Raw genomic sequence first — 15,797 nt, 5'->3', positions numbered from 1 at the left:
ACTAACATTTCTCTCATGATACGTAGTTTGAAAGTTAGAATGGCCAATGTTGTTATACGTTAAATACAAATCAATTTTTTGTTCAAAGACTTTTTTATTACCCGGGCAGCACCGGGTAGCACCGCTAGTATAGATATAAAATAAAAATGTCTTCAAATTTGGAATGCAATAAAAATTGAGCTCCAACGCTCTTGGAGCTGACCTTATACTGTGGTAATATCTGTTGCTGACTTTAGTAATATCTGAACTAATATCTGATATGTTCTGAACTTTAGTAATATCTCTAGCTGTCCTTGAACGTCTATATGCCTTTTACTCACCCCAAATATCTTATTGTAGTTGGCTCTCTAAACGAGTTTTTGCAGCAGCATTTGAAGAACAAACATCAACAGTTCTATTTATGTGAGTATACCATTTCATGCGTTATAGCAATTCATTTATTAAATGAGCATTATCTGTATGTGGTTTATTTTAATTCCCTTCCTGTGACACTCCTCTCAGATATACAACAAGAATAGTTACTGTAAGATGTATTCTCCTTGCATCAGCACAGTTCTATTCGTCCACATTAGTTTGATTTTGTAGCTACCCTTTACTTTTATATAATTTTTGTTACCCGCTTATTCACTTTGTAAAGAGTTGTCACTACACGAATATATTATTTGCAATAGAGTAGCTGCCACATACATGTATGTAATACTAGGATGAGGTTATAACGATGTGGAATACACCGAGCAGCGTTTATAGAACAACATCGTATAGAAAAGCTATCGTTTATTAATTGCTTCTTTTTCTTTCAAGTTCGCGTTAAAAATGTATAGTCGTTATAAGAGCATTAATATTCATCACAAAGCCTGTGTTTCTCACTGTGCAGTTTATCTTTGGACTGTTGTAAAAGCTGGTACCTCTAAAGAAGCTCCTTAAATACGAAATAAAGCCTGTGTTTCTCACTGTACAGTTTATCTTTGGACTGTTGTAAAAGCTGGTACCTCTAAAGAAGCTCCTTAAATACGAAATAAAGCCTGTGTTTCTACACTGTACAGTTTATCTTTGGACTGTTGTAAAAGCTGGTACCTCTAAAGAAGCTCCTTAAATACGAAATAAAGCCTGTGTTTCTACACTGTACAGTTTATCTTTGGACTGTTGTAAAAGCTGGTACTTCTAAAGAAGCTCCTTAAATACGAAATAAAGCCTGTGTTTCTACACTGTACAGTTTATCTTTGGACTGTTGTAAAAGCTGGTACCTCTAAAGAAGCTCCTTAAATACGAAATAAAGCCTGTGTTTCTACACTGTACAGTTTATCTTTGGACTGTTGTAAAAGCTGGTACTTCTAAAGAAGCTCCTTAAATACGAAATAAAGCCTGTGTTTCTACACTGTACAGTTTATCTTTGGACTGTTGTAAAAGCTGGTACCTCTAAAGAAGCTCCTTAAATACGAAATAAAGCCTGTGTTTCTACACTGTACAGTTTATCTTTGGACTGTTGTAAAAGCTGGTACTTCTAAAGATGCTCCTTAAATATGAAATAAAGCCTGTGTTTCTACACTGTACAGTTTATCTTTGGACTGTTGTTAAAGCTGGTACTTCTAAAGATGCTCCTTAAATATGAAATAAAGCCTGTGTTTCTACACTGTACAGTTTATCTTTGGACTGTTGTAAAAGCTGGTACTTCTAAAGATGCTCCTTAAATATGAAATAAAGCCTGTGTTTCTACACTGTACAGTTTATCTTTGGACTGTTGTAAAAGCTGGTACTTCTAAAGATGCTCCTTAAATATGAATTAAAGCCTGTGTTTCTACACTGTACAGTTTATCTTTGGACTGTTGTAAAAGCTGGTACTTCTAAAGATGCTCCTTAAATATGAATTAAAGCCTGTGTTTCTACACTGTACAGTTTATCTTTGGACTGTTGTAAAAGCTGGTACCTCTAAAGAAGCTCCTTAAATATGAAATAAAGCCTGTGTTTCTCACTGTACAGTTTATCTTTGGACTGTTGTAAAAGCTGGTACTTCTAAAGATGCTCCTTAAATATGAATTAAAGCCTGTGTTTCTACACTGTACAGTTTATCTTTGGACTGTTGTTAAAGCTGGTACCTCTGAAGAAGCTCCTTAAATATGAAATAAAGCCTGTGTTTCTCACTGTATAGTTTATCTTTGGACTGTTGTTAAAGCTGGTACTTCTAAAGAAGCTCCTTAAATATGAAATAAAGCCTGTGTTTCTCACTGTATAGTTTATCTTTGGACTGTTGTTAAAGCTGGTACTTCTAAAGAAGCTCCTTAAATATGAAATAAAGCCTGTGTTTCTACACTGTACAGTTTATCTTTGGACTGTTGTAAAAGCTGGTACTTCTAAAGATGCTCCTTAAATATGAAATAAAGCCTGTGTTTCTACACTGTACAGTTTATCTTTGGACTGTTGTAAAAGCTGGTACTTCTAAAGATGCTCCTTAAATATGAATTAAAGCCTGTGTTTCTACACTGTACAGTTTATCTTTGGACTGTTGTTAAAGCTGGTACTTCTAAAGATGCTCCTTAAATACGAAATAAAGCCTGTGTTTCTCACTGTACAGTTTATCTTTGGACTGTTGTAAAAGCTGGTACTTCTAAAGATGCTCCTTAAATATGAAATAAAGCCTGTGTTTCTACACTGTACAGTTTATCTTTGGACTGTTGTAAAAGCTGGTACTTCTAAAGATGCTCCTTAAATATGAATTAAAGCCTGTGTTTCTACACTGTACAGTTTATCTTTGGACTGTTGTAAAAGCTGGTACTTCTAAAGAAGCTCCTTAAATATGAAATAAAGCCTGTGTTTCTCACTGTATAGTTTATCTTTGGACTGTTGTTAAAGCTGGTACTTCTAAAGAAGCTCCTTAAATACGAAATAAAGCCTGTGTTTCTCACTGTACAGTTTATCTTTGGACTGTTGTTAAAGCTGGTACTTCTAAAGATGCTCCTTAAATATGAAATAAAGCCTGTGTTTCTACACTGTACAGTTTATCTTTGGACTGTTGTAAAAGCTGGTACTTCTAAAGATGCTCCTTAAATATGAAATAAAGCCTGTGTTTCTACACTGTACAGTTTATCTTTGGACTGTTGTAAAAGCTGGTACCTCTGAAGAAGCTCCTTAAATACGAAATAAAGCCTGTGTTTCTCACTGTACAGTTTATCTTTGGACTGTTGTTAAAGCTGGTACTTCTAAAGATGCTCCTTAAATTCGAAATAAAGCCTGTGTTTCTACACTGTACAGTTTATCTTTGGACTGTTGTAAAAGCTGGTACTTCTAAAGATGCTCCTTAAATATGAATTAAAGCCTGTGTTTCTACACTGTACAGTTTATCTTTGGACTGTTGTAAAAGCTGGTACTTCTAAAGATGCTCCTTAAATATGAAATAAAGCCTGTGTTTCTACACTGTACAGTTTATCTTTGGACTGTTGTAAAAGCTGGTACTTCTAAAGATGCTCCTTAAATATGAATTAAAGCCTGTGTTTCTACACTGTACAGTTTATCTTTGGACTGTTGTAAAAGCTGGTACTTCTAAAGAAGCTCCTTAAATATGAAATAAAGCCTGTGTTTCTCACTGTATAGTTTATCTTTGGACTGTTGTAAAAGCTGGTACTTCTAAAGAAGCTCCTTAAATACGAAATAAAGCCTGTGTTTCTCACTGTACAGTTTATCTTTGGACTGTTGTTAAAGCTGGTACTTCTAAAGATGCTCCTTAAATTCGAAATAAAGCCTGTGTTTCTCACTGTACAGTTTATCTTTGGACTGTTGTTAAAGCTGGTACTTCTAAAGATGCTCCTTAAATATGAAATAAAGCCTGTGTTTCTACACTGTACAGTTTATCTTTGGACTGTTGTTAAAGCTGGTACTTCTAAAGATGCTCCTTAAATACGAAATAAAGCCTGTGTTTCTCACTGTACAGTTTATCTTTGGACTGTTGTTAAAGCTGGTACTTCTAAAGATGCTCCTTAAATACGAAATAAAGCCTGTGTTTCTCACTGTACAGTTTATCTTTGGACTGTTGTTAAAGCTGGTACTTCTAAAGATGCTCCTTAAATACGAAATAAAGCCTGTGTTTCTCACTGTACAGTTTATCTTTGGACTGTTGTTAAAGCTGGTACTTCTAAAGATGCTCCTTAAATACGAAATAAAGCCTGTGTTTCTCACTGTACAGTTTATCTTTGGACTGTTGTTAAAGCTGGTACTTCTAAAGATGCTCCTTAAATACGAAATAAAGCCTGTGTTTCTCACTGTACAGTTTATCTTTGGACTGTTGTTAAAGCTGGTACTTCTAAAGATGCTCCTTAAATACGAAATAAAGCCTGTGTTTCTCACTGTACAGTTTATCTTTGGACTGTTGTTAAAGCTGGTACTTCTAAAGATGCTCCTTAAATACGAAATAAAGCCTGTGTTTCTCACTGTACAGTTTATCTTTGGACTGTTGTTAAAGCTGGTACTTCTAAAGATGCTCCTTAAATACGAAATAAAGCCTGTGTTTCTCACTGTACAGTTTATCTTTGGACTGTTGTTAAAGCTGGTACTTCTAAAGATGCTCCTTAAATACGAAATAAAGCCTGTGTTTCTCACTGTACAGTTTATCTTTGGACTGTTGTTAAAGCTGGTACTTCTAAAGATGCTCCTTAAATACGAAATAAAGCCTGTGTTTCTCACTGTACAGTTTATCTTTGGACTGTTGTTAAAGCTGGTACTTCTAAAGATGCTCCTTAAATACGAAATAAAGCCTGTGTTTCTCACTGTACAGTTTATCTTTGGACTGTTGTTAAAGCTGGTACTTCTAAAGATGCTCCTTAAATACGAAATAAAGCCTGTGTTTCTACACTGTACAGTTTATCTTTGGACTGTTGTTAAAGCTGGTACTTCTAAAGAAGCTCCTTAAATACGAAATAAAGCCTGTGTTTCTACACTGTACAGTTTATCTTTGGACTGTTGTTAAAGCTGGTAATTCTAAAGATGCTCCTTAAATATGAAATAAAGCCTGTGTTTCTCACTGTATAGTTTATCTTTGGACTGTTGTAAAAGCTGGTACTTCTAAAGATGCTCCTTAAATATGAAATAAAGCCTGTGTTTCTCACTGTATAGTTTATCTTTGGACTGTTGTTAAAGCTGGTACTTCTAAAGAAGCTCCTTAAATACGAAATAAAGCCTGTGTTTCTACACTGTACAGTTTATCTTTGGACTGTTGTTAAAGCTGGTACTTCTAAAGATGCTCCTTAAATACGAAATAAAGCCTGTGTTTCTACACTGTACAGTTTATCTTTGGACTGTTGTTAAAGCTGGTACTTCTAAAGATGCTCCTTAAATACGAAATAAAGCCTGTGTTTCTACACTGTACAGTTTATCTTTGGACTGTTGTTAAAGCTGGTACTTCTAAAGAAGCTCCTTAAATACGAATTTACACTAAATTTTGGTAGATTTTACTAAAAAGTATCGATATTTAGTTCAAGGTTATCTGACTGTCAGGATGTTTTGAGATTAAAATTGACAAAATTTAATTGTGGTTAAAATGTTCAGACATAAAATAAGTTTTCAAAAAGGACGTCAGTAGTCGTGCTTCCTGTTTGTCCCTCTCGGTTTGATATTGGCTATAATTGTGTTCAAGTTGTAGTGTTACGCGTCTTTATATATAGTGACATATGTTTTATTTGGTATTTGCTCGAGATTGTTTAAATAAAACTTCAAATATAGCCTCAGATACATTACTATAGATATTTTAAATAATTTAAAGATAGTTCAGGTTGGCTAAAAATTGTCCGAATTTTCCTTCTAAATGCTGTCTAAGCATATAAGTACCCACATAAGTATCACACATAAACATTATGCACGACTACTTACATTATTTCCTGAGAAATATTGGCGTCTGAGCATTTTTTGTCAGCGCGTTTTAACCGTGATCAAGTTTTGTCGATTTTAATCTTGAAACATCTGGGCAGTCAGATCATCTTAAACCTTGAAAACAATCGCAAATGATAAAAAATATCGATACTTTTTAATAAAATCTACCAAAATCTAGTGTAAATTCATATTTAAGGAGCATCTTTAGAGGTACCAGCTTTAACAACAGTCCAAAGATAAACTGTACAGTGAGAAACACAGGCTTTATTTCATATTTAAGGAGCATCTTTAGAAGTACCAGCTTTAACAACAGTCCAAAGATAAACTGTACAGTGTAGAAACACAGGCTTTATTTCGTATTTAAGGAGCATCTTTAGAAGTACCAGCTTTTACAACAGTCCAAAGATAAACTGTACAGTGAGAAACACAGGCTTTATTTCGTATTTAAGGAGCATCTTTAGAAGTACCAGCTTTAACAACAGTCCAAAGATAAACTGTACAGTGTAGAAACACAGGCTTTATTTCATATTTAAGGAGCATCTTTAGAAGTACCAGCTTTAACAACAGTCCAAAGATAAACTGTACAGTGAGAAACACAGGCTTTATTTCATATTTAAGGAGCATCTTTAGAAGTACCAGCTTTAACAACAGTCCAAAGATAAACTGTACAGTGAGAAACACAGGCTTTATTTCATATTTAAGGAGCATCTTTAGAGGTACCAGCTTTAACAACAGTCCAAAGATAAACTGTACAGTGAGAAACACAGGCTTTATTTCATATTTAAGGAGCATCTTTAGAAGTACCAGCTTTTACAACAGTCCAAAGATAAACTGTACAGTGAGAAACACAGGCTTTATTTCATATTTAAGGAGCATCTTTAGAAGTACCAGCTTTAACAACAGTCCAAAGATAAACTGTACAGTGTAGAAACACAGGCTTTATTTCGTATTTAAGGAGCATCTTTAGAAGTACCAGCTTTTACAACAGTCCAAAGATAAACTGTACAGTGAGAAACACAGGCTTTATTTCATATTTAAGGAGCATCTTTAGAAGTACCAGCTTTAACAACAGTCCAAAGATAAACTGTACAGTGTAGAAACACAGGCTTTATTTCATATTTAAGGAGCATCTTTAGAAGTACCAGCTTTTACAACAGTCCAAAGATAAACTGTACAGTGAGAAACACAGGCTTTATTTCATATTTAAGGAGCATCTTTAGAAGTACCAGCTTTAACAACAGTCCAAAGATAAACTGTACAGTGTAGAAACACAGGCTTTATTTCGTATTTAAGGAGCATCTTTAGAAGTACCAGCTTTTACAACAGTCCAAAGATAAACTGTACAGTGAGAAACACAGGCTTTATTTCGTATTTAAGGAGCATCTTTAGAAGTACCAGCTTTAACAACAGTCCAAAGATAAACTGTACAGTGTAGAAACACAGGCTTTATTTCATATTTAAGGAGCATCTTTAGAAGTACCAGCTTTTACAACAGTCCAAAGATAAACTGTACAGTGAGAAACACAGGCTTTATTTCGTATTTAAGGAGCTTCTTCAGAGGTACCAGCTTTTACAACAGTCCAAAGATAAACTGTACAGTGTAGAAACACAGGCTTTATTTCGTATTTAAGGAGCATCTTTAGAAGTACCAGCTTTAACAACAGTCCAAAGATAAACTGTACAGTGTAGAAACACAGGCTTTATTTCGTATTTAAGGAGCTTCTTCAGAGGTACCAGCTTTTACAACAGTCCAAAGATAAACTGTACAGTGAGAAACACAGGCTTTATTTCATATTTAAGGAGCGCAGCAGCATCTTTTGTGCAAGTTCTTTAAGGTCTAAACTCCACAGGGTTAGAAGTTGTGTATCCTGAAGTATCCTAAGAGTATGGTTTTATTTCAAAATGTGCATCTTTTAATGCATCTACAAACAAGCTTGAAATAGAATTAAACATTTGGATTATGTATCATTGAGGAAATCTCTTAAATTAAATCCTATGCACATGATAAATGTTGATTATTACCCACTGTAGATGGTAAATGTTGATTATAACCTGCTGCAGATGAGATGAATATATTCCAAGATTGACCACTTGTAAGTGATCATGATAGAGTGGACACCCGGTACCATTTGTAGAATTAAAATTTTCTTTCATTCTATTAGACACTCTTGTAAAATTATACGAGTATGAGGTTTAGTGAATATTCGCCATCTCTTTTTACATTGACTTGAAGCGACATTCAACTAAATGGTTAATTCCCATAGCAAAGGGAAACTGCTTTTTGAATGCAATGGAAAGGTTTATCTCAATGTAATCATGAATGATAAATGGTTGTTTCCTAGATGTGACTCCTCCTAAAAAGCTATTAGATGACCCTATGATGTCCTTGATATTGGCAGAGCTAGTTCCGATGGCCATAGTTCACGTCGGCTCCCATAGCGGTACAGGTAATGAAATACAGTACCTAGATTCTCTAGTTGCTACAATCAGAAGCTCCTAGCGTTCTTCTGTGCCAAGTTTGTCCCTCCAAAGTCTATCAGTTAGCAAATCTGACCTGAATGTCTCTCAAGCTAATAATTGTCATTTGCTATATATTGGAGAATAGGTTTAAAGCTTTCATCAGAATAAAATTTCAAAGTATAATGAGTGTTACTCGCTAATTTCTTTTGTACTACTGCAGTGAGGGTCAAATATAACCTGGTCTGTTATCAGCTGAATATCTTATAGCACTACTACTTACAGCACTATTACAGTGAGAGTGTAATCTCAACTGGCATTTTATTAACTAGGTAGCTTGTAGTACTCCATTTCCTCTGTTGATACTGTTATATATGTAGAACTGTGTCTCTCTGACGAAGTGTTGGCTTTAAAGACAAGCCGGCTAGAAGCTGACAGACTAGCACAGCTCAGGTAGGGCCTACACCTGAGTCAGTCTTCTTTGTCTAGGCTGTGTTTGTGCCTCTGACTCCCTTTTTCCTATTTTCTCACGTCGAAAGACACTGGTTGTAACTGCTCACTTTGATCATCGATCATGTGTACATATAATTCTTTCAGTATTTCTAGCATTGGAAGAGCTGCCAATATGCCTTGTTTTAAAACTGATTTTATGGTAAATTGGTAAAATAAAGCATGCAATGAATTTCTACAGTAGATTTTCAACTCTCACACCTAATCCACTGTATCATTTTCATTCGTCTTTGCTGCTATGTAGTCGGAACTTTTGGTTAGTTCATACTATCTTTCCCATTCCTTTGTTTTGATTAGTCTATCGACACATTCACTGGTACATAGGTCTAGTTTCTAAACTATTTGGGGTGTGGTTGCTATCAAGCATTTTTAATCATTGGCTTTTACTGATACTACATTATCATGCTGTTCGCAGCTTGCCCCAGACAGCAAACATAACAAGTGATGATGGTAGACTAATGGCTGACACGGCAAGTAGAGCGGAGATGGGTAGTGCTCGGCCACCCAAAAACAGAACAAACCATCATTCTACAGCTCATACATCAGACAAAATCGTACCAAAATGGTACAGACCCACAGGTGAATATGGACAGAGTTTATCATGCTAAAACCAGCAGCCATATCATAGGCATCAACTTGTTACAATATAGCAAAGCAAACACTGTCACACAGGCCAACATTGTGTTATACATAACTGGCGGAAACAGAGGTGAACATGAATGACATAATGGTTGCTAATGGTATACAGGTTTGAATATCTTTCTATTATTTGCCTGTACATTTATTTGATGCATAACTTGTATGACAGGAAAGTGAGTGATAGACCAGGGTTCTCAAGTTCACAAGCCCGCTCAAGGTCTTCAGGAGCTTGAGAACGTATTCGAGTCTCCAGTTGGTCGCCCTTTAACAGCACTAGATTGGAGCATCTCTTTCAGTGCTCCTCTTTTGGTTAGCTCTGTCAGCTCGCTGCAACCTCCTATGCTCTTACCATTGATGAACACTCTGGGCACCTGCAGTTATTGTTCATGTTAGTTCTGTACCAACATTACCACAAGTCAATCTGTAAATTAGTATTTTTTTCTCGCTGCTCTTTTTTGTAAAATTATTTTATTCCATTAGATTCGTAAATGTGGGCAGTTTAATTCGTTTATGCAGATTTTGAAATACAATATTTCTGTTTGCTAAATAAATCAGTATCGTTAGTTTCACAACAATGAAAATAGCTGTAATTAGTTGTACTCTTTTGTTAATAGGCAATGTAGTTATCTGTTGAAGAGGTGGCCAATGTGAACAGTTACACCATAGCCTAACCATGTCGTTATCTAAATAATATAATATCGCTAATATCTGAATAAGAAAGAGTAACAAGAACATAAGCTTTGGACAGCTATTATTCACATATGAGTAATGATCAGGATAATCTAAATCTATTTTGGTAATCTGTTCAGTGTAAGAGTGATTGAAGTAAGGTATTTTGAACGAGACTGCAAGAGCAGTTGTGCAACTCATCGAGTAGGACCATCTAGATGCAGTTATTAAATACCACAAGTTAAAGTTGACATCCACGACTTTTTGGGAATATGGCCTTTAGAAAACATACTTGCAATTGTGCAGTCAAGCTTTTCAGTCGTGTAGACTACAAATCACACACTATCCAGATTATAGAGGTCAGCATGTATTTAAGGAATGAAGAGTTTTACGAGCACAAGTAAAAAAGAAAAGAATTATGACACAATTCATTACCATTGCATACGTACCGTTCTGGCTCCTGTCATGTGCTGCAGCACATCTTGTATTTGGCTGCAATTCTCCATCTGGTTGATTTCATGAGTGAGATAAATTATCTGCTCTTCATCAAGGGTTTTCTTGGCAATTCTACAGTAACCACACGTGGTTTTAGAAAACAGTACTACTGGCTGCTCTTGGGATTTCTTCTGCACCCACGCGTAGTCAGGGCTGTTGGCAATATGAGTTTGGGTTGACTGCCAGAGGCCCATCTGTAATAAAATTGAATGAGCTGGAGACAGGGAACGTTGTCATAGCAGCTAATGCCAGCATAAGCAGCAAGCTAATTAGATAGGTAAAATTATTTGCATTGTCTAGGTCTCTAGGAGTATTATAGAAGAAGACTAAAGGTGATTATAAGACTGAATGGTTATAGACTGTGAATGTGAATGAAGTTGGTAACGAATTTTAACATATCAAAAAGGAACTGATAAAACAGGTGCCCAGTCTAGTAAAATCCTTACAATGAAGTTACTATAAAAAACTAATGACTACATACAATCTTGTTGTGCGCTTTGATGACTTGCCTTGCGCTATAAGAAAGGAAATATGTGACTCAACAATTATATACTAAAACAAAAGAAAACTACCCTAGAAGAAAGCCAAACTTCGTATGGAATTATTGGTCTTTGATTTCGATCAGTCAGTGATAAACTAAAAACATACCCGTAGATTAGGTACCAGATTGCTTTGTTCAGCCTTAAAAACATCCCTCTTTGAAAAAGTATGCCAAGCATTATTGCCCACAAGTTGTATGGCAAAAGTAAAAAATTAGGAAAAGAGCTTGGAAACAAACAAATAAAAATAAGTTTAAAACTTGCTATGACTTACCTTGCACTAAAATATTGTTTCTTAGACAGTCAATTAAAAACAAAAATTTTTTGAAATTCCCAAATTTGGCCACAAAACATGAGTTGTAATGTATCAGTGTCATTGCTTGTAGAGGCTCTATATGGAATATTATTGCCATTACTTTACTATTAACTTGGTTAACAAGTTTGGTTTTTTCCTGCAGTGAGCTATAGCTATTGGAATGCTGAAAAACAATCAAACTCCATGTCCTTACACTCCTCTGAGCAATATAATGTGCCAATGCCAAGTTCTGCTACAAAAAGTTTGGCTCTCTCTGGTAATACACCAGTTGCAAGACTTTTCAACCTTGTATAGCATGAGGTACTAAACACACCATAGTTGATATAATCAGCAGATACTAAACACACCATAGTTGATGTAATCAGCAGGTACTGAATACACCATAGTTGATATAATCAGCAGATACTAAACACACCATAGTTGATGTAATCAGCAGGTACTAAACACACCATAGTTGATATAATCAGCAGGTACTGAACACACCATAGTTGATATAATCAGCAGACACTGAACACTCCATAGTTGATATAATCAGCAGGTACTGAACACACCATAGTTGATATAATTAGCAGGTACTGAACACACCATAGTTGATGTAATCAGCAGGTACTAAACACACCATGGTTGATATAATCAGCAGGTACTGAACACACCATAGTTGATATAATCAGCAGGTACTGAACACACCATGGTTGATATAATCAGCAGATACTAAACACACCATAGTTGATATAATCAGCAAGTACTGAACACACCATAGTTGATATAATCAGCAGGTACTGAACACACCATAGTTGATATAATCAGCAGGTACTGAACACACCATAGTTGATGTAATTAGCAGGTACTGAACACACCATGGTTGATATAATCAGCAGGTACTAAACACACCATAGTTGATATAATCAGCAGATACTAAACACACCATAGTTGATATAATTAGCAGGTACTGAACACACCATAGTTGATATAATCAGCAGGCACTGAACACACCATAGTTGATATAATCAGCAGGTACTGAACACACCATAGTTGATGTAATCAGCAGGTACTAAACACACCACGGTTGATATAATCAGCAGGTACTGAACACACCATAGTTGATATAATCAGCAGGTACTGAACATTACATAGTTGATATAATCAGTAGGTACTGAACACACCATGGTTGATATAATCAGCAGATACTAAACACACCATAGTTGATATAATCAGCAGGTACTGAACACACCATGGTTGATATAATCAGCAGGTACTAAACACACCATAGTTGATATAATCAGCAGGTACTAAACACACCATAGTTGATATAATCAGCAGGTACTGAACACACCATAGTTGATATAATCAGCAGGTACTGAACACACCATAGTTGATATAATCAGCAGGTACTAAACACACCATAGTTGATATAATCAGCAGGTACTAAACACACCATAGTTGATATAATCAGCAGGCACTGAACACACCATAGTTGATATAATCAGCAGGTACTGAACACACCATGGTTGATATAATCAGCAGATACTGAACACACCACGGTTGGTGCAATGAGTACGACAGCAAGTGAATGTCAAATATCTAGAAATAAGTTGATTGAGCAAGAACTGTAATTTCTCTGCTAGATAGATGTTAGGCAAAAAAGATACTATATATTTTTGACATTAGATTAAAGAGCAGACAATCAATGACATATTGTACTAAAGTATGAACAGAAATGTTACAGGTTTTCCATTGGTTAGCAATGCAGATGTTTGGACTGCAAACCAATCCTGTAGTCTGACTCGACTGTCGCTGCCCAGTGTGCACAAAGCACATCGCTGCTGTGTAGCCAACTAAAGATAATTAAATTTGTTTATAATGTTGCATGTTACAGCTGCTTTCTAACTTGATATTTCCATATCATTAGGTGTTGTGACAAATAATAACCAAAAACTCCGGAGTAACGGGATTTGTGTTTGCATTCGTAATAAGGTTTTCATAACAAAATAATAAGATTTAATGAAACTATTCTTAGTTTACCTTCCGTAAGAAAGTGATCTGTAGGATTGAGTCTCGTTTTGAGATCTGAGTTTTGTGTTGAGATCTGAGTCTTGTTTTGAAATCTGAGGCTCGTCTTGAAATCGGAGTCTTGTGTTGATCAACTTGTGACAAGTATTTCCAAAGAATACCTCAGTGTATCGCTTTACAGAAAACAGGAGTGCGTCATCTAATGATAATCCTTGGTGTTAACACCAGCAGTCTAAAATGAATATTTCAATTCAGATGTATCACGCTGCTACCTGTACACACCAGTAGCATGGTGGAATAAGAGACACCAGCAGGAGGCTCGCACTTAGGAGAAAGGTTGAAATTCTTACCCAGTCATGTCAAAAGTCAACATCTTTTTGTAGCAATTCAAATCAAAGCCATACATTTTTTTAAGATGGGAGTTTGATGCCTATGTAATGTAGTATTATCAAAACCAAGTAATTATACACCTGCAGGTAAGCGTCTGGTACAGAATTTATAATAAAACATCACAGTAAAATGACTATTTGTCAAATCTATTCATGTGTGATAAACTTAAGTACATGTCACACATTTTTGAAAAGCAGTGCTAGTTTAGTTGGTAGCTAGATTGTCTGGGTGAGATTACTTAATAGTCTAGCAGTTATGGTGGAGCAAGGTCATATTTTACAAAAAAGAGGAGGCTGGATATCCACATATATGCATTAATTATGGCAATTATTGAGGTAAAAGGAAGACGCTGCAGCCTAGTGTTCTAGAGCACCTGATCCAATTTTCAGAATGGCAACTAGAGGTAAGAAGATGTTTCAATCACAAATCATATCTAATGATTTGACGATGCATTTTAGGATACTATCTAATGTTATAGACTTCTGAATATATAAAACATGTATTGCGTAAAACATGGACAAGGTAGGGCAGCTTCATTAACCCATGATATACCATTGTTACCCTTGCATATAGACCAATGTAAAATTTACATAGACATACCCAAAAAGTTGCTCCCAGGTAATAGTAATGTTATTGAAGTGTTTACACACCAGGAAGACAACTCCCTTCTTTACAACTACTATTTCAGATACTACGCAATGTTCCTGTAGCATAGCCCCTTAACCAGACACACCTGAAGACTACGATTGTGGCCCGATTATTCAGCATTTTTGCCTTTGGAGTGGGTAGCCACCAAACACTATACTAATTTGTCTAAGATAGCCACCCGATATTATGGCTAGACTATCTGGCCTACAGCCAGACTACCTAGTTGCTTGCTAGATAGCCACTAGTTGCTGTGATTCAACTATCTATTAATCTTGCTCTAGGTGTTACCAGCATTCTAGGTGGTAATCTAGCTACTAGATGCCATGGCCGGATTATTAGGTCAATTATGTCCATCATGAATAGATAGTCCACAGATACTATGGCCAGACTATCTAGTAGTTTTACTTTTTGCAGTGGTTTTTTCTAGTAGGTTTGGGATCCTAAATATACATGTTCCTTTTATTCATCAATTACAAGTTCAGAGGGTAATAGAGCTTTGCCACTAAGTTAGCATATTAAAATGTATCTTTCGTAGTGCCAGATTTTGTGTGCCACATAATATATAAACTATAATGGACATAAGTAAAATAAAACATAACATAATAGAGATACATATGTAATGCTAATCTAACAGTATCACACTTCTGTGCATTTTGAATTATAATAGAAGCATAAGGTAATACAACAGGGGGAAATCAAAGTATTGCAGAGGTGCCCATAACATTATTACAGCTTAGCAGAAAGGCACTGTCACCTAGGTATATTTTGTTGTTGAACAACCAAGTCTAGTTTTCACAGCAACTTACTAAATGAAGCTCGGTCCCAAAATATTGCTTATCCTTGGCATGTAACACAGAGCTCTTTGATGTACTTTAATTAAATGCTAGATAAGACGATAGGCAATATAAAATACAGCTGGTCTTACCATCACTGCACCAAGTTTCATAAAACTTCAGCAGTCATTTGAACTTTGTTACTATGAAAATTTTGAAACCAAGAGTGTAATAAAAATATATTATATGACTAAGAATGCTAACTGGAAACCATCCGGCATGGTGTTATGAGCAATCTGGGCTTCACGCTTGACTTTTTTGACCCAACACATCAAAGCATAAAGTGACGGAACTCCGACTGCCGCCTATTATTCACATAATTCAGTTTGGTTACATGCATTGTGTGGTACAACCACCAGTGTGGACAAAAATGTCCTCGAGCACGTTGATTGAACTAGAGCCAATGAAAAGGTAGATAGAGACTATGGACCTGCACTA

The 15,797-nt window shown here is 35.7% G+C and overlaps 2 protein-coding genes across 4 annotated transcripts in view; one reads left to right on the top strand and one right to left on the bottom strand.

Annotated features, from left to right (window-relative positions):
• LOC137397135 (tether containing UBX domain for GLUT4-like) overlaps positions 1-9,764 on the top strand; it is a 36,293-nt gene extending 26,529 nt beyond the window's left edge. For all 3 annotated transcript variants that reach the window (XM_068083428.1, XM_068083432.1, XM_068083422.1), the window contains exons 13-17: positions 340-402; positions 8,196-8,300; positions 8,691-8,763; positions 9,236-9,399; positions 9,629-9,764. In XM_068083428.1, coding sequence (XP_067939529.1) covers positions 340-402; positions 8,196-8,300; positions 8,691-8,763; positions 9,236-9,399; positions 9,629-9,636 — 413 coding nt within the window. In that variant the 3' untranslated portion in view covers positions 9,637-9,764. The remainder of the gene's footprint in view (positions 1-339; positions 403-8,195; positions 8,301-8,690; positions 8,764-9,235; positions 9,400-9,628) is intronic.
• LOC137386716 (uncharacterized) lies at positions 9,681-15,580 on the bottom strand. The gene is made up of 4 exons (XM_068072853.1): positions 15,571-15,580; positions 13,501-13,699; positions 10,578-10,695; positions 9,681-9,830 (listed from the first exon to the last, which is right to left on the bottom strand). Exons 1-4 carry the CDS (start codon positions 15,578-15,580, stop codon positions 9,681-9,683), a joined length of 477 nt encoding a protein of 158 aa, XP_067928954.1.
• Positions 15,581-15,797: the final 217 nt, after the last annotated feature.

This window comes from Watersipora subatra, chromosome 1, assembly GCF_963576615.1.
Source record: "Watersipora subatra chromosome 1, tzWatSuba1.1, whole genome shotgun sequence".
Classification (NCBI taxonomy): Eukaryota; Metazoa; Bryozoa; class Gymnolaemata; order Cheilostomatida; family Watersiporidae; genus Watersipora; species Watersipora subatra.
This window is presented reverse-complemented; position numbering and strand designations above follow the sequence as displayed.

Excerpts from the sequence above, each read along its gene's own strand:
- LOC137386716 (XM_068072853.1), bottom strand. Across the intron at positions 10,696-13,500 it reads AGATCACTTTCTTACGGAAG|AATTGCCAAGAAAACCCTTG; the intron begins GTAAACTAAGAA and ends TGGTTACTGTAG. Across the intron at positions 9,831-10,577 it reads ACATGACAGGAGCCAGAACG|GTGCCCAGAGTGTTCATCAA; the intron begins GTACGTATGCAA and ends CAATAACTGCAG.